Source organism: Pyrus communis, chromosome 12 (assembly GCF_963583255.1).
Source record: "Pyrus communis chromosome 12, drPyrComm1.1, whole genome shotgun sequence".
NCBI lineage: Eukaryota > Viridiplantae > Streptophyta > Magnoliopsida > Rosales > Rosaceae > Pyrus > Pyrus communis.
Window position 1 is genome coordinate 19205288 of NC_084814.1, and position 20549 is coordinate 19225836.

Below are 20549 nucleotides of genomic sequence, written 5' to 3' on the forward strand. Positions count from 1 at the left end.
CCGTTGGTCGATGTAGAATGTTACATTTATTTATAATATTTTGAATGAATTTAAGCAAATAAGAACCAATGAATAGAAATTTACACAGCGAAGATTATAAACAAAATCACTTTTCATCTCAGAAATTACTACTCACGCCAGAATTTGTCAATTTATCGAGTTGCTCTTCTAGTAGCACATCAAAAATAAACAATGTACATTAAAGACGAATATCCAGAAATAATTGTATTATCAAACCAAAAGCTAGGTCATGCACGCTACACACCGCGGTGGATTAGGAAGTGGACTTCGCAAGCATTACGCGGGGGGGGGGGCGAGGGGCGGCAGTGACTAGATCATTGCATAATGCAAAAAAGTGCAAGAAAACTGTTAAATGCAGTGCCCCAATGGAAGGAGAGATTTTTCAATGTCATCGTTACACGGGGTGGTACATCACGTGTTACTATATAAATAGTAGGATATGTGTGATAAAAAGTTAATAACTTCAAAAATAAAATTTATCACCACTTATGTAAAAACAAGTAATATATCACTCATGTTCCTGTCATAATTAAAAATTTTTCCGACTGAAGCCATTGACTTTCTCCTTCTTAAAATAATGCAGAGAGAGAGAGAGAGAGAGAGAGAGAGAGAGAGAGAGAGGTTGGAGTTTGTACTGTCTCGATTTTCTGTATATATATAAACACACACGTCTATGCATTTAAGCCTGACTACCGCTGAGTTATCTAAAACATCCTTCTCTTCAATCCCTACGTCATATATCTATCTCTTCTTCAGTTCACCTCTGTTACTGTGCAATCCAATCCTCCTCCTCCTCCTTCTTCTTCTTTTGACCAGTTTCAGTCCCTTTCAAATCGTCTGCACTTTTCTGCTCTTTTGTTGCTCCGGTTTTGAACCTGGATCCTTCCTTTTTCACCATTCTTCCTTAAAGAAAACCTCAAAAAAATCATTCCCAGCATGTAATCCAGACTTTAAATCACATCCCATAAAACCCCTTTCTCAGAAAAACCAAAAAAAAATTAGTTTGATTGCTTTTTGTATGAAAAACTAGAGTTATCCTTGTAGTGGGTACTCTGGATTTCTTCATTTCTTCTATCCCTTAACAAAAAAATTATAAAAAAACCTTCGAAATATGTAACTTTTATCCTTCCAAAACCCAATTCCCAACCCAAAAAAAAAAAAAAAAAAAAATTAGGTAAATTTTATTTTCAGTATGTACTATCCATAGCCATATTGTCGTCCCCCACTCTGGCCACTATCAAGATTCTCGTGTAGAATTTTTTTTATATAAATCGTCAAATTATGTAACTCCGAGCTCTCATTCCCAGAACCCAATTCTCAAAAACAATAAATAAAAAATAAAAAAATAAAAAAATAAATCTATTGTGTTTTATCCTTTTTCTTTGTCTTGATTTTGGAAGCTAGAAATGGCGGAATCTGAGCCAGTGACGCCGTCTGCGTCGGCGCCGGCGACGCCTGGAACGCCACTGCCACTGTTTTCAGGGCCGAGAGTGGATTCGCTATCGTATGAGCGTAAGTCAATGCCGCGAACCAAGTGCTTCCCTGTGAATGCTCCTGCGTGGGGTCAATCTCCCACGTGCTTCAACGAGTTCCCTACTCCAACTGTCTCCCTCACCCGCAAGGTATGCATTATATATTGCAACCCCCACAACCAATCCTTTTACCATGCACCATTTTTTTGACATTTGTGGCTGTCATATGATTGAGAGTTTTATTCGAGTTTAGGTTCGTTTGGTGTCCAGGAGAGAACAAAGAGTAACCAATTGAAATGGAACTCTACTTTAACGAATAATACTTTCGACTTTTTGTTTAGTACATATATTAATACGATAAAACCATCTAATTTTGTTCCTGTCAACCTTAATTTACTCGGTTGTTAAGTTATACTTGAACGAATAATAGTATGAAAATAAAATTATTAGCGTCTCAATTTAAATATTGTCAACTCCATTGGTGTTTAAAACTTGACAAAATGAATTTCATATCGAAAGAAAATATTTTGATATTGCTTTGGTGCATTATTGTTGGTGCTTCAACAGTGACGTATTTACAGTTTCAGTCATGAAGTTGACAATATACAAAAAGCTGGATATATTATTACTTTGTTAGAAAAAGATAATAATTTGTCTATAAACTAATAAATAAACACATGCTCGGCCGAAAAAGATTTTGTCCGTACTCAATTATAAATAGAGGAAACAAATTGGTTAGGGTTTGACTCCTATTGATACACATTAAAAACGAAATTTTTTCACCCGCTCTACATATATTTTAGCAAACCGCCCTTTTAATCGATTTATTTTTTGGCTGTGGTCCTTAAGCAACTTGGTCGGTTCTTAACAAACATCTATAATTTATCCCAAAAAAGAAAGAAAAAAAAAACTCTGTAATTTGAGCAAAGTATTGGGATTAAAATAAATCCAGGACGGCTAGTCCGAAAGGATATACTTTTGAAGAAGTTAATTTATCCAACAAAAAAAAGAATTTAATTTCATATTCGGCATGTGGTCTACCTTCTACTTGTATTTCATTTTAAATAATAGGAAGAGAAGAAAAAGACAAACTGCATATGTATAATATATGTCGTTCTCAATTGTCATCATCCTAATGTCAAACTTATTTTCTTTCCCGAAAATATGCATACGATGCTAGTAGAACCATGCCTTAAGAATTCATGTGTAGGCTTTTCAACACGATCGATAATGCTACTCAAACACTTTCAATTGCTTTACGCTTTATTGCATGTCTATTAACTAATATCCATTCATTGTGCTTTGAGAACTTTTTAAGGTTTCAACAATTGAAAATGCATTTTTGATGGTGGGCATTAACTACCAATGAAAGTTAAAAAGTATTCCCAACAAGAAAATCTCATCGGGCCAAAGCTTTGTTCGTTACACATTTAAAAAATGCATGCACTTTATTAGCCACTAGGGTTAGCTCAGTGGTGAGGATGGACCGCGTGATGAATAAGTTTTGAAGATTTTAGAGTTGAATTAGCGGTTCATAATTAATCACTTTTATATTGTCCACAAAAAATCTCTGTTCAATTAGAAGTGAAACTATGCAATATAAGTTGTAATTTATCTTGTGAAGTTTCAGAAAAAAAGATTCCATTATCCAACACATGAATTATGTTCAGAGTTCAAATTCCTCCGATGTAGCAAAGAAAATGTGTATGCTAAGTGAGGCACGTTAAATACTTTAGCATACCAATTTAGAAAAAAACTCGTTGAACTGATAAAATTAGAGAAACCAGTCTAAACCAATTAACAATGAGTGGAGAAGTTCGTAGCGGTTAGTTATATACCGTTACACAAAACTTTAATTTCCTGATGTAGGATAATAACTAGTTTTGATCAACATTATGTAGCTTGGAGCTGAGTTCGTAGGAACCTTCATCTTGATGTTTGCAGCAAGTGCTGGACCAATCGTGAACCAAAAGTACAACGGAGCAGAGAGCTTGATCGGAAATGCAGCATGCGCAGGGCTTGGCGTGATGATCGTGATTCTCTCCACTGGCCACATCTCTGGTGCGCATCTGAACCCATCTCTCACCATTGCATTTGCCGCCCTGCGACACTTCCCGTGGGTCCAAGTCCCAGCCTACATCGCAGCTCAGGTTTCGGCCTCCATTTGCGCCTCGTTTGCTCTCAAAGGGATTTTCCATCCGTACATGTCCGGCGGAGTCACGGTGCCTACTGTGAGTACTGGCCAGGCTTTTGGACTTGAGTTCATCATCACTTTTAATCTGTTGTTCGTTGTCACTGCTGTTGCAACTGACACTCGAGCGGTATGTAAATATATCAACCTCACATAAATTTGATTGTTCATATCTCAGATTCTTTTTAACTAATTTCAAATATATTCTTTCTAATGCGCTTGGGATTTGATGACATGCAGTTGGGAGAGTTGGCTGGTTTAGCAGTTGGGGCTACTGTCATGCTAAACATTCTTATTGCAGGGTTAGTACTTCATATCTCTCTCTCTCTCTCTCTCTCTCTCTCTCTCTCTCTCTCTCTCTCTCATTTTATCCTTCTTAATGCTATTTATCTACTATTGGACTGCTTTGTGATTTAGTTATAATTAGGGTTTATTTGAAAATAATTTAAGTTTTAATTTTATGTTCTCATTTAAAAAAAGAATAAAACCGAAAACGGAAGAAGAAAAAAAATTGCAAATGGCCTTTTATTATAGTGGTGGAAAGATGTTGAGCCTTACATGATGACGTGGATTCAAATATCGTCGGTGGCCAATTTAACAAAATCTATCGTTTGACCCAAAAAAAAAAAAAAAATTGACGAAAATTTTAGAGCTTGTTTAGTAAACGTTTTCAACTTTTTAAATTTTGTGAAAACTGAACAATTATCAACAAGATTTAAGTTTATCTATTTATACTTGTGCATATGATTCACTACTCGGCAAAATTCGACTTCTGACATCGAAGTATCTTGGTTGTGCAAAAGCGTTTTTTTTTTTTTCTACGAATTCAAACATATAATTGTGGGTAGGTGACTTTTTCTTATTTTTATCAAATTGTAATAATAGTCTGCAAAGTTTGTTATTACTTATTTTCAATATAATGCTCCACATAATTACTCTTCCTTCGTGATAAGGTTAATGGTGTATGTGTATTAGATCAATTTGTCATTGTATTTGCCTATCTGCATCAAACTATATCTTCTTCGTAAATTGACGTGGTTTAAACTATCGTATTGTCTAAAAGATTATTTTGAGTATTCTCAATTATGCTCGAGTATCGTCAAATTAGCACCCTATAAGACAACAAAGTTTTCCCATCATTGACTAGCTGAAAAAGAAAAAGCAAACTAAAGAAATCCTTGTTTATGCTTAAATTTTTTGTCTTAATTTAATTATTATGTTTCCCAATTACAATGGGCATTTATTCAAAACAAATAAAATGGTAGACAAATAAATATAGACTTATCACAATGTACTTCGAAAAGTGACTCATCCCTACATAATGATAATGGAAATCATATCTAACGTATACGCATATCCCTGATTCAAACAAAGTTAAGCTCGTCATTTGTTTGTTTTTGTTGGGTTGGAGGGTGGGCAAGTTGGTAGCTCCCACAGCAATCAATACAGTTTCATGTACAATCATCATCCTCATGTTGGCATAACGTCACATAATTGAAAGGGAAAAAAAACGATGGAGGTGTGCGGTTTTTGTTATCATCTGAGCATTTCCCTCCTACACGCAAAGTTTAAAGATAAAAGATTCCAAGCGGAATGTAGTACTGAAAATTATGGTTTTGTTTTGGCGTTGGCAGGCCATCTAGCGGTGGTTCAATGAACCCGGTGCGCACTCTCGGTCCTGCTGTTGCCGCCGGAAACTACACGAAGTTGTGGATATACCTGGTGGCTCCTACCCTTGGAGCTCTTGCCGGGGCGGCCACCTACACAGCTGTGAAGCTCCGGGAAGATGAGGTGGACGCACCTGTGCGCGAGGCCAGGAGCTTCCGTCGCTAGAGCTATACAAAGGCATGAATACGTAGGACAATAATCTATGCAGTTTTTCATGTTATGTTATTCAGTTATTAATCTAGATTATTAATAAGATGAAAATCTTATTAATTTTCTTTATTATCCAATAACAATATGATAACATAACATACGAAAATGATGGCAAAACATATAACCTTAAGTTTGCTAGTCCGTTGCATGGTTTATACCATATGATATGACGTGATTAGATAGCTTAAGATAAGTTTGATAAAGAATAAAGGGCAGTGCGGGAGATATATGTAAGATGTGATGGAATGTCTTACCCCTGGCCCATTTGGCTTTTCACTGTAAAGAAGTGTGTGATATCATCTCTCACAAGGTCATTGTCCGATCGGATGGTCCTGCGAGAAGACTTCGGATGGGATCTGTTTGTTTGATTTGTGTTCTTCTGTTTTCTTTTCTTTTCTGCGTTCGGAAAGTGACTTTATGTAAAAACTGCATGCAGTATGATGCATGGTTTAATAAATAAATATGGGTGAAGTATAAAAAACTACTTTAATTATTGATGTCACGATACTTTTATATTTTATCTTTTAAAATTAACAATGTCATACCTCATCTTTAGAATTTGTGCTAATGTTATACCTTTCGTTAGCTTGGCCGTTTATTTTTCAATTAAATGCTGACGTAGCTTGATCCAGATCCATTTTTTAATAAAATATTATTAAAAACTAAGAAAATCATTTAATATTTTTTAAATATTAAAATAATAAAGAAAAGTAAATAAAAAAAAACCTCAGATCAGTTCGTCCCCCCCTTCTCTCTTCCCCATCTTCCTGCAACCCAGAAAGAAGAAGGAGGAGGAAGAAGAAGAATAAAAAAAAAAACCCAAACCAAACCCAGTTCGTCCCCCCTCCCCCACCACAAACCTAACCCCCTGCAACCCAGAAAGAAGGAAGGAGGAGGAAGAAGAAGAAGGAAAAAAACAAAAAAAAAAAAACCCAAACCCAGTTCCCCCCTCCCAACCCCCAAACCCAGAAAGAAGAAGAAGAATTAAAAAAAAAAAAAAAACCCAGTTCGTCCTCCCCCCCCCCCCCCCCCCGGCGCACCCAACCTCTTCCCTCTACACCCATCCCCCGCAGGTTCTCAACCTTCGGAATCGCCTTGGTGAAGGTTTTCTGATTCCACCTCATACCCACCCTCTTCCCTCTACACCCATTCCCCCCAGGTTCTCAACCTTTGGAAATCGGCCTGGCAAAGGTTTTTTGATTCCACCTCAACGGGATTTGGGTTTTTTTTCTTTCTTTTTGGGTTGTAGGTAGTGGGTGCGAGGTTGGGTGCAGAGGGTGGGTGCGAAGGTGGGGGAGGTTAGTTGCGGGGAGAATAGGGGGTGGGGAGCGGGGAAGACAAATTGGTTTTTTTTTTTTTTTTTTTTCTATTCTTTTTTCTGGGTTGCAGTTGCAAGAAGGGGAAAGAAGATGAAGATGGGGGGAATAGAGAGAAAAGGGAGGGGGAAGGGGACGAACTGAGTGTTAGTTTTTTTTTATTTATTATTTATTATTTTAATATTTAAAAAATATTAAATGAATTTTATTTTGGTTTTTAATAATTTTTTTAATAGAAAATGGGTTCCTGTGACATCCCACATCACCCAGGGGTGTGATCCTTATATGTATATTCTCATCCCTACCTAGCATGAGGCCTTTTGGGAGCTCACTGGCTTCAGGTTCCGTAGGAACTCCGAAGTTAAGCGAGAAGGGGGCTAGAACAATCACATGATGGGTGACTCATTGGGAAGTTGCTCGTGAATTCCCAAAAACAAAACCGTGAGGGAATGGTAAGCTCAAAGCGGACAATATCGTGCTACGGCGGTGGAGCGGATGGATTGTGACATCCCACATCACCCAGGAGTGTGATCCTTATATGTATATTCTCATCCCTACCTAGCACGAGGCCTTTTGGGAGCTCACTGGCTTCGGGTTCCGTAGGAACTCCGAAGTTAAGCGAGAAGGGGGCTAGAGCAATCCCATGATGGGTGACCCACTAGGAAGTTGCTCTTGAGTTCCCAAAAACAAAACCGTGAGGGAATGGTAAGCCCAAAGCGGACAATATCGTGCTATGGCGGTGGAGCGGGCCCGGGAAGTGGTCCCGCCTAGGGCGGGATGTGACAGTTCCGGATTAAGCCACATCAGTATTTAACTGAGAAATTCACGCCAAGTTAACGGAAGGTATAATATTGACACAAATTCGTTAGATGAGGTATGTCATTGTTAATTTTAAAAGATGAGATATAAAAGTGTCGTGACACCAATAATTGAGATAATTTTTTGTAATTTACCCAATAAATAAAGTTTGTGTGATAAAATGTACTTTGATCTGCTGCATAGTTTAATTTGGTACATGCATGGCTGGATCTGCCGACCATATCAATTATACTAAGTTAGGTTACGTGGAGAGGTTTGGCGGTATAGGCAGCCGAGTATGAGAGAGATGAAGGTAACGTTACCAGATGAGGAAGTTTAATATTACAAGTGTATATAATCAAAATTAATTTTTAGAAGAGAATTCCAGAATGATTTGATTTAATATTATTATAATGGTGGAAAAATGTTATGCCCTTACATGAACTGCGTAAGTTCAAATTCCGTCGGTGATTAATTTAACATGTAATTTACTAACGCAATCGCTAAAATAAAATAAAATAAAATAAAAAATTCGAGAGGTCTTTTGTTGTTTGTCCAAGGGTGATCGTGGTTGACCGGTTAGTGAATGTGTTAAGGGTGATGGTGTTGGTACGGTGCAGTTGCCAGTAGAGATTGTAAATCAATTTATTAAGTTGTTGTAGGTATTCATTAAGATCTATTTAATTTAATTTTATACTATTATCATCACTATCAATCTCATCTTTATTCTATAATGATATCAAATTAAATGGATCTTAGTTAGTACTCATTAACAACCAAATAATTAATTTGCCACCTCTAGTTACTAGTGATAAAGTGATAGGATGGGGGTGATGGTGGTGTTTGTGGTCAATCATATGATTGTTTTCTAATGCTATTATTATTATGTTTTTGTACTACAATTGTATACCATATTATGTGACATCTGATGTGGCAAGTCATATAATTTAAATTAATCAAAATTTAATTTCAATTAGAAACCATTTAATAACCAATAATTAAGAAAAAACTAGCTAATTAAATAATGATTGTGGTATTTTGCAATTACGGTTTTTCCACTAGTCATATCCACCACAATCTAAATCTATTCTCATACGGCAAGATTCATCGGCGCTCCTTTACTTGAATTATTGGTAAGCATCTATCATTATTTTTTATTAAATTTCTTTTTTAAGTCTGTTTAATTCTTCTTCTTCTATCGATTACCAAAACCATTTTTGTTCACAGAAAGAATGACAATGGGCATTGAAGAAGAACCCCATAAATTGAAGGACACTAAACACGTAATGATTATTAGAAGCGCAAATATGAAGGTAATTATTTTTATTAGAACAATTGTAAATTTGATTTTCCACGTCTGCTCATCATGTTCACATTGTGGTGTTATATATATATATATATTCACTATTTGATGAGCTGTATACTTTTGTTGGGTTCATTTTTTAATATATTGATAAATTTTTCGGGTTCTTCTTTTATATATTAATATGTTATGCAAAGTTTTCATTGCCCTATGCAACTTAGTTCCTCAATAAAGCACTACATATCTTATCCATGGTAACCAAATCAAGAGATTTTTTTTTATCACTTTCAGATTGAGCTTTTTATCACTTTCAAATTAGGCTTTTTGATCACTTTAAGTCAAATTAGGCTTTTTTTTTTAATCACTTTCAGATTAAGCAACAAACTTAATTAAAGTAAGTATAATTGCCATACAAAGCATTTTCCTAATACAAGAAGACAACTTCATCTGAACTTTATCCACCACATATTGAAAAGTTGCACTATTGACCCTTTTATGCAATAAAGGAACTCCAAGATACGTCCCAATCGAGATAGCTACATTTGAGCGACATATCTTGTTGATTTTACGAGCCACTCTTCTCCTAGTATTCAGAGAAACAACAAACTTTGGCAAGTGGCCATTTATCACAATGGTGAAAATGTGTTGAGCTCTTGCATGATGACGTAGGTTCGAATTCCATCTGTGACTAATTTAAAAAAATCTATTATCTGACAAAAAAACAAAAAAACTTTGACTTATCAAAATTTACCAATTCACCGGAAGAAGCACATAACTTAGCAATGCACGACTTGACAATCTTTGATGGTGAAACAGTAGCTTTAGTAAAAACAAGAAAATAATTTGCAAAAAACAGGTGGGAAATACGAGGACCTCTTCTTAAGACTTCTGGTAGGTTTCCATTTTTATTATTAACTTCATAGGTAATCAAATGACTTAGCTTCTTCGTACAAAGAACAAAAAGGTACGGAGAAAGAGGATGTTCCTATCTTATACCACAACCTAGTTGAAACGCATCAGTAAGTTAACCATTAATGATAGCTCTGAAATTGATGGAATTTATACAACTCAAGATGAGCTAGAGTAAACTTCCATTAATACCAATTTCAAAAAAGAATACGATCAACAAAGCCTCACAATAATATGTTATAAGCATTAGACAAATCAATTTTTCAAGCCAAGAAGCCATTTTTTCCTTTAGCAAGCTTAAATTTATGTACAACTTCTTGAGCTAAAGCACCAACCAGAAACAAAATTGAATTGATTTGGGTAATAATTTTCTCCATTATAGGCAGCAACTTGCAAACCAGAAGTTTGGCAACTACTTTATACATTTTAGTACATAAACTGGTGGGCATAATTTGATTCATAAAAATTGGATTAGGAACTTTAGGTAATAAAGTGCTAAGCGTTTCATTTATACCAGGATGAATTTTGATATGCTGAAAAAAATATTGAACATAAGTGATGATGCGGTTAGCACTACGATCTCTAAACTTTAACAACTTGAGCATTAAGATCTCTAACATCTTTCAGTGAACAAATCTTTGAAATAATTAACCACCACAGCTTTCAGATCCTGTTGACCCTACACCAGAACCATTTTCAAGTCCTTTCAACCTGCTTTTCCTCCTCCTAAGGCCATCTTTAATGGTGACCTAAAACCTAAAAATATTTAACCCAGAAAATTTAGGTTTTAGCCCAAAAACAGTTTTTCTGCTCCAACCCTTCTGGCCTAAAATTTTAGCCCAAGATTATTAAAAAAATGAATTAAGGCTAATTTTTTTTAAATTAACTTTTTTCTAAATAAAAAATTATGTAGACTATCCTAAATTAATTATATGAACATTTTAACCTAAAAATATTTAAATTCCGATAAATTTTGAAAAATCACTAAATCAATACATGAAAATCATGATAAACCACATAAACTTAATACAAACGACATTTAATAAAACACATAAACTTAATACAAATGATAATTAATAAAACGCATAAAATTAAAAAAAAAAAAGACAATTAATAAACCACATAAACTTAATACAATTGAAAACTCATAAACTTAATAATGATATCCACCATCTTGATTTGGTGATGGACTTGGGTGATAGTCTTGAGATGAATCGTCATCTTGAAATATACTCCTTGTGGCATCCCTTCGTAAAATGTCATTTTGCTTACCACGTAAGTATTTCTTCATTTCTGGAGTGTATTTGTCAAGGTCCTCTATCATCAAATTAATTTTGAACCTTTCTTGCTCCCTATCCCCTTGTTCCTTCATGGCCAAATGCATTTTGGCCGATTCTTCTTGCCGAGAGATATAGTTTTCATTCATTCTTACAATTTCACTAGCAAATTGTGCACGTATTGGATCTTGGGACTTCCCTTTTCTCTTTACTTCCTTTTGCTTATCTCTACCCGGGGGCCTTGCAAAAGAAGTTGGGGTCATTTGTTCGACACCTTCATTGTCGGCAAAATTCACACTTTCATTGACATCATTTGGGGGTGAGGCTTCACTATGAAATAATTTTCCCCATTGTTGGTTCGCATCGGTTCCCCACCTCGGACAATCCTTGAGGATGTTCCAAGTATGATGCAACTTAAAAACTTGATTTTTTGGTGTAGTTCTTGTCTTGTAAATTGACATTGCTTTGTCACCCTATGCAACAAATACATAAAAATAATTAGTTGCAAAATACTATTATGTACATGACAAATAAAATATCAACAAAGAAACTCACAATTTCTGAGGTGCCCCTTCCACTAGGCATGTCAACCATGTCTCTCTCCAAGCTTCCCTTCCACAAAGTGCATGCTTTGTTGATAATCTTCCACCGATCATAAACACCAACTTCCTTTGACCAGTGTTGGAGTTTTCATGTAACTTCTCAATGATTTTACCCCACAAAACCTTTCTATTTTGATTCGTGCTGAAGGCACCATTTTCGCTAATAGAAATCCATGCCAAACATAAAGCATTACCTTCGTCAAATGTCCAATTGCGACCTATAACATGCTCTTTTGCAATCTTGAAAATTTTGGAAATGAGAAGAAATGGTAGAAAGAAAAATTGGAAGAATTATAGGAGAAAAGTGAGTTTTGTGTGGATGTTTGAACAAATACATAGGTATTTATAGAGTTTATGGTTGAATTTTAAGTTAAATAATTTTTTTAAATTATTTTAGCCGTTGGATTTAAATTTGGACTGTTAGATATTTTTTTTTACCGTTAGATTTGATTATATTCGATCTAAGCCGTTGGATTCAATAAATATATAAATATAAAATAAAAAAATTTGAACGTGGACCGTTGGATTAACCAACGGTCCAATTAAACTGGCCGTTGGATGAAGAAAAGTAGCCATTGGGCTACAGTGATGCTGACACGCAAGGGGGACAGCCCCACGTGGGTGGGCCTCAGCTGGAAAAGTCTCTGGCGCATTCAGCGCGTTGGGAGATTGGGTTTTGGGGTGTGGGCTTCACAGCCCACTTTTCACTCTTATCCGTGGGTCCCACTTGAATTTGTGGGCTAAATTGTGGCCTGTATTTGCCTTCCTTTTGGGTTTTAGGTTTTAGGTTTAGTTTAGGTTTTGGGTTGGAGTGGACAAAACCACCTCACTAACTTCCATATCTCCCTGGTCTAAACCTACATCCTGATCTCTTACCCCATCCAATAAAAAATCTCAAGGCAAAATGAGATTTTCAAGTGCCAGTATTAGAGTGAATGGACCAGGTTTTTATCCAAAATATCAAATTTGGAACCCGCAGTTTCTCTGCAGCAGCTGTGAGTCAAGTGTGACCCTAACTTTGATCGAGTAGGAAACTCCAACCCCATCCTCTACAGATCTCTTGCCGATGCTTAGTTCTTTCCTTTTCTTTGGTGTTCGGTTCTTTGACGGCGGCGGCACATCTAGCGGCAAAGAGAAAGTTTATGTTGCAAGGGTTTGTTTTTCTATTTTGGGCTTTAATCTATGTATTGGGCTTTTTAATTTGCGGTTTGGTGGGTCCATTTTTCTGTGCTTAGTATTGTAATTGGGCCACTTCTCGTACCTTTGAACAAAAAAGAACCACCAATTAATGGGCCGAGTGTAAATCTCTAACCTGAGATCCAGTTCCGTTATCCATGTCCAGTTTGGGTAAGGGCGTTACCGCGTTAAAATAAGGAAACAAATTTTGGAGGGAAATGAAAAGCGGAAGACAAACGATTCTTCAATCTTTTTGGTCCTCTCCAAACTCCAATCCAGTCCAGCAACTCTGATTTTTTCCAATTTTCCAGATTTATTTCCATTGATATTCTTGCCATGGCAGATTCGTCATCCGATTACGGCCATGATTTTACCACCAATAACATCAGCGACGGAGGAGAAGTGAAACGGTGCCCTATTCACCGCAAGCGACCGAGACCGCCGAGAAGCGAAGCGACTACGGCTGTTTCGGTCCACGTGAAGCAGCTCGACGTGCCTCTCACGTGTCCGGCAACCGGTTCTCCGGTCGATTCAATTCGTCTCCACCCGGATCGCCCTTACACGATCGGGCGGAGCTATCGTGGTTGTCATTTCGTCTTCGCCGATCGCCGTGTGGGTAAGAAACATTGCCAGATTATTTATAATTCTTTTGATCGGAAACTGTATGTTATCGACGGCGCATTGATTTCGGTTCCTCAATTTAGGAATCGATTGGATTTGGAAGAGTGTTGTAATGTTAGGGTTTCTTTGAATGGGGTTTTTGTGAATGGGATTAGGGTTAGGGAAGGCGTGGCGGTGGAGTTGTCGGATGGAGACCGGGTCTCACTCGGTTGCTCAACTGAGAATTGTTGTAGTCCGATTCGGATTGGATTTGTTGTTAATAAGATTGTTTGTGAGCACCAAATTGTACAGAGTTTTGATAACCCCAAAGGATCCGGTAAACCTTTATGTGTATCATGTCCAAGGGGACGTAAGAGGGTTTTTGCTTCCCGGGCTGAGGGTTCTCCATCTTCAATCGTTGGAAGAGCAAACTTTCTCTTAAGTGAGTGCAGGCACATTTTGCTTAGCAATGACCCTATATCGTATATTCGAAAATGTTGTGGATATTCTTTTGAGAATGGATTTATACAAAGTAATGATATAGGAGGATCTCCGGGTCTCGATACTGATAGGCTTCTGCTTAACAGGGAAAAATCATTGTTGTGTCAAACCTCACCCATAGATTGCAGTGTGAAAACTAAAATTTTGTTCACTTCAGTCATACATCGGTGTGAAAATGTAGTGGCTTCAGAACCAAATGGTGACATCTTACATAGACAAGACAATGCTCAAGTTCCCTCTGAGACTGCTGTTGCTGATGGGAATCTTGAGACATCATCTTTCAAGTTTACGGGTAAGGAAGACCCTCCTAATTGTGATGGTATTGTCAAGAACAAAACCTGGTGCAGAAATGTTGCTTCACAACCTGGCAAGAACTTTTACTTGAATCGCCTTTCTTTTATGGGCCACAACTCTTCAACTTCAAGTCAAGATTCCGTTATTTCCTTGCCCGAGCTTCTTTATCCTGTGCAGAGTATTTCACAGATGTTTATTGCAACATTTACAAGTGACATTTTATGGTAGGTTAACCATATGTTTTGTCATACTTTATTGTTGGCATGCCTATCTACGAATTGTTTATGCATCTTCCTTGTAGTTTCTCATTCCATTTGGCTTTTCCATCTTATTATTTTATATTTGGCTCATATGTTTCACAGCCTCAAGTACTCTTTTCAATCCTAACTGTCCAAGGGTGGTGTATTGATAGGTTTTTGTCATCCTGTGAGATTCCTAGCCATCTGCCAGTTACAATTGCTTGTCATAATACTGAAAGATGTTGGAGTTCAAGCCCTGATAAAAGAACATCTTCATCTTATCCAGATTTTCCAAACTTACTTTTAGTGTGAGTAATTTTTCATTTATCTCATTCGTTAATGGGGCACTTGTATTGTGCACAAGACCCTTATTTTTATTTAACAATATTCATTTTTATGGTTTTCATTGTAATAGGCATCCCCCGTTTCCCGAGGCCATAGCTTTTGGTAATGACCGCAAGAGACATGGAATTGCTTGCCATCATCCAAAATTGTTGGTCCTAAAAAGAGATGATAGTATTCGTGTCATCATTACCTCTGCAAATTTAGTGTCAACGCAGGTGCTTGTGTAGTTTGAAGTCCTGTTATTCGTATTCTACTCTATTTATGTTATTTTACATTTCCTATTTGCAAAATGTCAATTCTAATTTATTTAAGAACTTTGGGAATAATGTAATTGCAACTTGGAATGCATGTACGATTGATTTGGATTAATGATGAAATGTCTGGAAAATTCTATGGAATATGCAAAGTTTTGTATCTTAATGATACAAAAGCTATTGATGATGGATAAGTACACACTCTTATATTTATTAACTGAACATTTTGTTACAATTTCTGCCATGTCATTTTCTGCACAGATTACTAATTGTTTCTTATAACTTAGCAGTGGAATGCAGTGACCAATACTGTTTGGTGGCAAGATTTCCCTCGGAGAAGCGCACCTGATTATACGTCCCTTTTTACTCAATTCCACGATGGGGAAACGAATCAAGACTCAAAAACAGATTTTGCTTCTCAGCTGGCTGGATTTATGGCAACACTACTGACTGATGTACCTAGTCAGGCCCAGTGGATTGTTGAGTTGGCAAAATATGATTTTGGAGGTGCAACTGGACATTTAGTTGCTTCTGTTCCTGGAGTTCATTCTTATAAAACATCCTTTATGTTGGATTCCAGGCACTTTGGGCGTGTAAGTGCTTTCATTTGTGATGTGTGCAGTCCAACATCTATATATATATATGTATTTTTTTTTTTTTTTTTTTTTTTGAATAGGAAGGCTGATGTGCAAATGTCAACTCCACCTTAACATTTTCTTATCCAGAACTATAGACATTTGTCTTTTTATATGATTATTCTCTTCGAATGTGACCCAGAAACTCAGTTGATCCATGGGCATTAGATAGTAATGTGTTTCAGTGTTTTTCTCTTAAGTCAAACTTCCACCTCTCCCTCCTAAAGTGAGTGCAAGCTCGTTTCTGTGATTTTCATTTTGTCTATGTCCAAATAATGAGTTTTCATAATTTATTTTACCCTATGGGCAGGGAATTCATTAAATGCCCACTTTCCAAACATTCAAAAAAGTTCTAAAAATTTGGGTGGTTGCATTTCATCAGTATCAATTGCAAAGACTTCATATGTTTTTTTCAATGGCTGCTTGGTCAAACTAGGTTTCTAATTCTGTCGCTAATTTTCATGTCAGGCTGATCATGGTGCGTCATCTGGTGCAAAATTCCTTGGATCTGTTGAAGCATCTGTAGTCGGTCTAAGCTACCTCTTTCGCAATGCAAAAGACTCAAATGGTGCAAAGCTTAAGAAACTGGCTTCATTCCTGAGGAAATCATGTGAACATGCAAAAGCGTTATCAATTGTTTTAACAAGAAACACAAATGTTCCTGCAGATGCAAATGCAGTGAATATTCTTGTTCCTGACTCCAATGAGGGAGGTAAATTCACATTGCTTTTAAAAAAGTCACTTTTAAGAATATCTTTATATACTTTTGATATCAGGTGTTTGCATAATATTATTATAAAATTGTGTGAATGGGGGTCGTTCCTCTCTTATTGCATGCAGGACGATTATTCTATTTGTCTGTTGTCAATCCTCTAAATATATGAATGTGGTTAAGTTGTGACCGTTCATGCTGTCAGTTACCTAAGTAGAGTAACTTCTTTGTTTGTTGCAGCAGACTCTGTTCAACTTGGCTTCTTGCCTAGAAATGTTGCAAAGTGGGTCTCTCCACTGTGGGATATCGGACTCTTCAGCTTCTCTGGTTATATCTGTCCTAAAGAAGCTCTTGCAGCAGCTTTAGGTGGAGGAAACAACAAGAAAGTGCAACTGATACTGCATGTGTCACAGGTATTTTATTCTGCATTATTGAAATGATTTTTGGAGTCATGAATTGGAGCTTACTCTAAATGGTAGCATGAAGTGTGTATTTTGGAATGTGCATTTATTATAAACATAATGCTGCTTTTTGCAGGGACCAAAGTTTGAGTATATATCAAAGATAATAGAATCTCAACATATTTTTGCATTATGCTCTTTGATTGCTGCCATTCAAAGGTGCACAGGCCTCTGGCGACTTCAGGAGGTAATGGCTCTGATATTCTTAGTTGTCAAATTTCTGAATAGTTTATACTTTGTTGATTATGAATATATCGTATACTTCCTCACTAGATCTGTTTTGGACAAACAGTCAAAGTGACCCCAGCATTTCACTTGTTTATAACTGATGCTGTTCAGTGACTTTCTAGTTTATGTTGTTATTGCAGTATCTTATGCAATATTTCATTTTATCAGGTTTTAGGTCAGTATAAATGGCCTGAATCACTTGACTCTGATTTTGTTTATGGTGAGTGTATCTTATCTTGCGCAATCTTAATCTATTTAAGAAATTGGAAGATATATATCATTAACGAAAAGAGGAACTCCAAAGACATGTTCTGATTATTCAGTTGGATGTTTTTTTAAGGCGCATCCTCAATTGGGTCAATCAATGCCAAATTTTTAGCTGCATTTTCAGTAGCCGCAGGAAAGAAATCATTGGAATTCGAGTCTGAAGAGTCCGATCCAGAGGTAATTACACACTCTGTCCTTTTATAGAAATTCTCAAAGAGTTTATGTCATGTTTATTGATTTAACTCTGGAGTTATCTATACTCTTAACAGTGGGGCTGTTGGAGTGCTAGTCAAGAATCAAAAAGTCCATCCATTAAAATTGTTTTTCCAACCATAAAAAGAGTGAAGGATGCATGCAATGGAATCTTTCCTTCAAAACGCATTCTTTGCTTCTCTGAGGTATGGTGATCTTTCAGCTTCTTGCAATATCGTTTTTATCTTATATTTCTGGATTATTATCGGCATTGGTAGCACTATTTGTCTTCAAGTTTTGAATATTGTGAATCCTTAACTGTAGGTTGGGAATTTCTCTTTTTTCAGTGATAGGATTTAGCCCTTACATCTTATTATTTGTTGACAATGTAACAATTTTTTTTATTTACGTAGAAAACATGGCAAAGGCTGAGGACTATAGACATACTTCATGATGCAATTCCTCACCCCTACGATAGAGTAGGACATCCAATGCACAGCAAGGTATGAATTTATTGCAAGAGGCATCTGGCATCTTGTCTTACACTGCCACATGGATAATATTGTAGCATCTTATCTGCATCACATTTCTAATATATGCAGGTGGCACGGAGACGCTTTCACTCAAAGATAGACGGATCTTCATTTGGTTGGGTTTATTGCGGTTCCCACAATTTCAGTGCAGCGGCCTGGGGACGACCAATCAATAGTCCATTTGGTTTAAACATGAACAGACTAGGGAAAGCCAACTCTACTTTGGGTCAGATGCTTCATATTTGCAATTATGAACTTGGGATCATTTTCACCTTTCCCCCAACGGAAACAGATGGTAGCGCCAACAAAAATAGCACAAAATTGGATAATATTGTTTTGCCATTCGTTGTGCCTGCTCCAAAATACAGGCGAGGAGACAGGCCAGCAACGGGAAAGGCTATGAGGGAGGCATTAGCCGAACTTACTGAACAAGAGAGACAAAGACTTTTAGAAGAAGCTACAACTGAGCAAATTATGGAAGAGATTCCAGATGAGGATGAAGTAGTTGAGGCGGATGATTATGTTGCAGAAGAGAAGGAAGAGGAGAAGGCTTACGCCAAGATACTTTGGAGCCAAGTAGACTCATCCGAGAGCAGTTGAATCTCTATTTGGAGTGAAATGCTATCACCTGGAGCAGAAAGAGTTAAGCACCGCAGCTGCTTATTTATGCAAGATAGAAATCCTGCCATGCATCTCTCATTAAGACATGCACTGTCCCATCCTCCTGCTTAAACCGTTGATCTCACTGACAAGGCGTGAAGTAGATTTGGTGCGTCATGTCTTCGGAGGAAATAAAAACAGAAACTCGCCAACTCAGTATCCTTCAAAGTGGTAACGACATCTATCCTCTAGCATTTTTTACCTTGATCAATTTGCAGCTGACCTGCTAGTAACTTTAGTTTCATGTCTTTTGTGTTTCAGGCCCTGGAAAGTCAGCTGGATTATAAAAGCAGCAGGGCTGCATTTTTTAGGGCTCAAAATTGATATGTAACAGAAATATATGTACAAACCAAACTTTTATATGATGGAAGGGAAGTTTGGCAAACTTAATCCCATGACATTTCCAATTCAACCCTTACCCAACTCAACAAAATCTGCATTCTTTGGGGGATGAAATTGGTATTTAGCAGGTCCTAGTGTATGAAATACAAGAACCAACCTTCGTAACATGCTGGAAAGGGGAGTTGGGCAAGTGTTTGTCCTTAATACAGACTGACCTCAACAAATGCCCAATTGAAAAGAGAGATTTTGGTTGTGATCGTAACACCGTCGCGTAAGTGGTGGATATCAACGTGTATTCTAATATATTTTGTTAACTAAAGGGATGTGATATCTACACATCTCTTTTTACTTCTCACATCCTTATAATTATCGACCATCGCATCAGGTGAATTGAAAAAGATCAAATAATAGAAATCCTATATCCTAAAACATAAAGCTCATCATCTACCCATATATGGACATGTGGATAGTACTCCATGACGGTTTCATAGTCAAACAGACAGTTAATTCTGCATTTTAAAATTAAAAATGCTACATAATAATGCACGATTGACTTAAAATACACGTTCCTTTCTCTGGGTATGTATCTGCCAAGTCAGCCCCCGAATCTGTGAGAAAGAAAAATAAAAAACTGTTGTTGTTTTCTTTAATCCGGACAAAAGAAAGAGTCGTAGGAGGAGGAGAAAAAGCAACAATCGCAACGTGTACAAAGAGCAAAGGTTGACGTGTCGGCCTATTCTACTCATACCTTTCGTCCCCCTTTCTCTTTCCTTTCCTTGGAGTCTCTCTCTCATCAAGGTTTAAACTTGAAACCTATTTACTTTTCTATATTTTGCAAAAAAAATTGGGAAGCAAGCGAAAAAATGGTACTTTTGGGGACTTGTCAAAAGTGGTTCTGTTCTGTCCTCACCCAATTTCCTTAACGTATTTGGCAATTGAACGGTGGAAGGTTTCGACATCAAACTAAAACGTGACTTTGCTCTTCCAATCATGAGCTACTCTTTTGTTTTGGCCGGCGGGCAGGCAGCGTTCATATGCTTACTTTCTAGTCGGCCGTATGTTCCCTTGTTCAAATTGGGCACACCGCACACATGTCAATTGACTCCTGAATTGGAATGATTTTTACGTACGACTAACCGTATGCAAATGATAATTTAGGTGACCTCGGTTTTGTGTTTGATTATACAGATATTTGACCTGTCAGACATTAAAGTCTCTCCTAATCTATGATAAGACTGATCAAATAAATTAAGATAAAAATATTCTTGAGCTCATTTAGTCAAAACCACACTAGTATTCGAAATCTCCATACTCTTTTTCTTTGCAATTTGTTAGACTAAATA

The 20549-nt window shown here is 36.9% G+C and overlaps 2 protein-coding genes across 3 annotated transcripts; both read left to right on the forward strand.

Moving 5' to 3' along the window:
- The first annotated feature begins 720 nt into the window (after positions 1–720).
- LOC137711187 (probable aquaporin NIP5-1) lies at positions 721–6059 on the forward strand. The gene is made up of 4 exons (XM_068450397.1): positions 721–1643; positions 3395–3814; positions 3925–3986; positions 5319–6059. The coding sequence occupies exons 1-4, from the start codon at positions 1428–1430 to the stop codon at positions 5515–5517; spliced, it is 897 nt and encodes a 298-aa protein (XP_068306498.1). The 5' UTR covers positions 721–1427; the 3' UTR covers positions 5518–6059.
- A 7114-nt stretch (positions 6060–13173) lies between these two features.
- Positions 13174–19520, forward strand: LOC137710923 (uncharacterized). Of its 2 annotated transcripts, none has more exons than XM_068450086.1 (12): positions 13174–14562; positions 14751–14885; positions 14993–15137; positions 15467–15769; positions 16280–16523; positions 16764–16936; positions 17061–17171; positions 17381–17432; positions 17553–17656; positions 17749–17877; positions 18085–18174; positions 18274–19520. In XM_068450086.1, the coding sequence occupies exons 1-12, from the start codon at positions 13280–13282 to the stop codon at positions 18802–18804; spliced, it is 3300 nt and encodes a 1099-aa protein (XP_068306187.1). In that variant the 5' UTR covers positions 13174–13279; the 3' UTR covers positions 18805–19520. The 2 variants fall into 2 exon arrangements, with proteins under 2 accessions (XP_068306187.1, XP_068306188.1); XM_068450087.1 differs by having other exon boundaries at positions 16767–16936.
- Positions 19521–20549: the final 1029 nt, after the last annotated feature.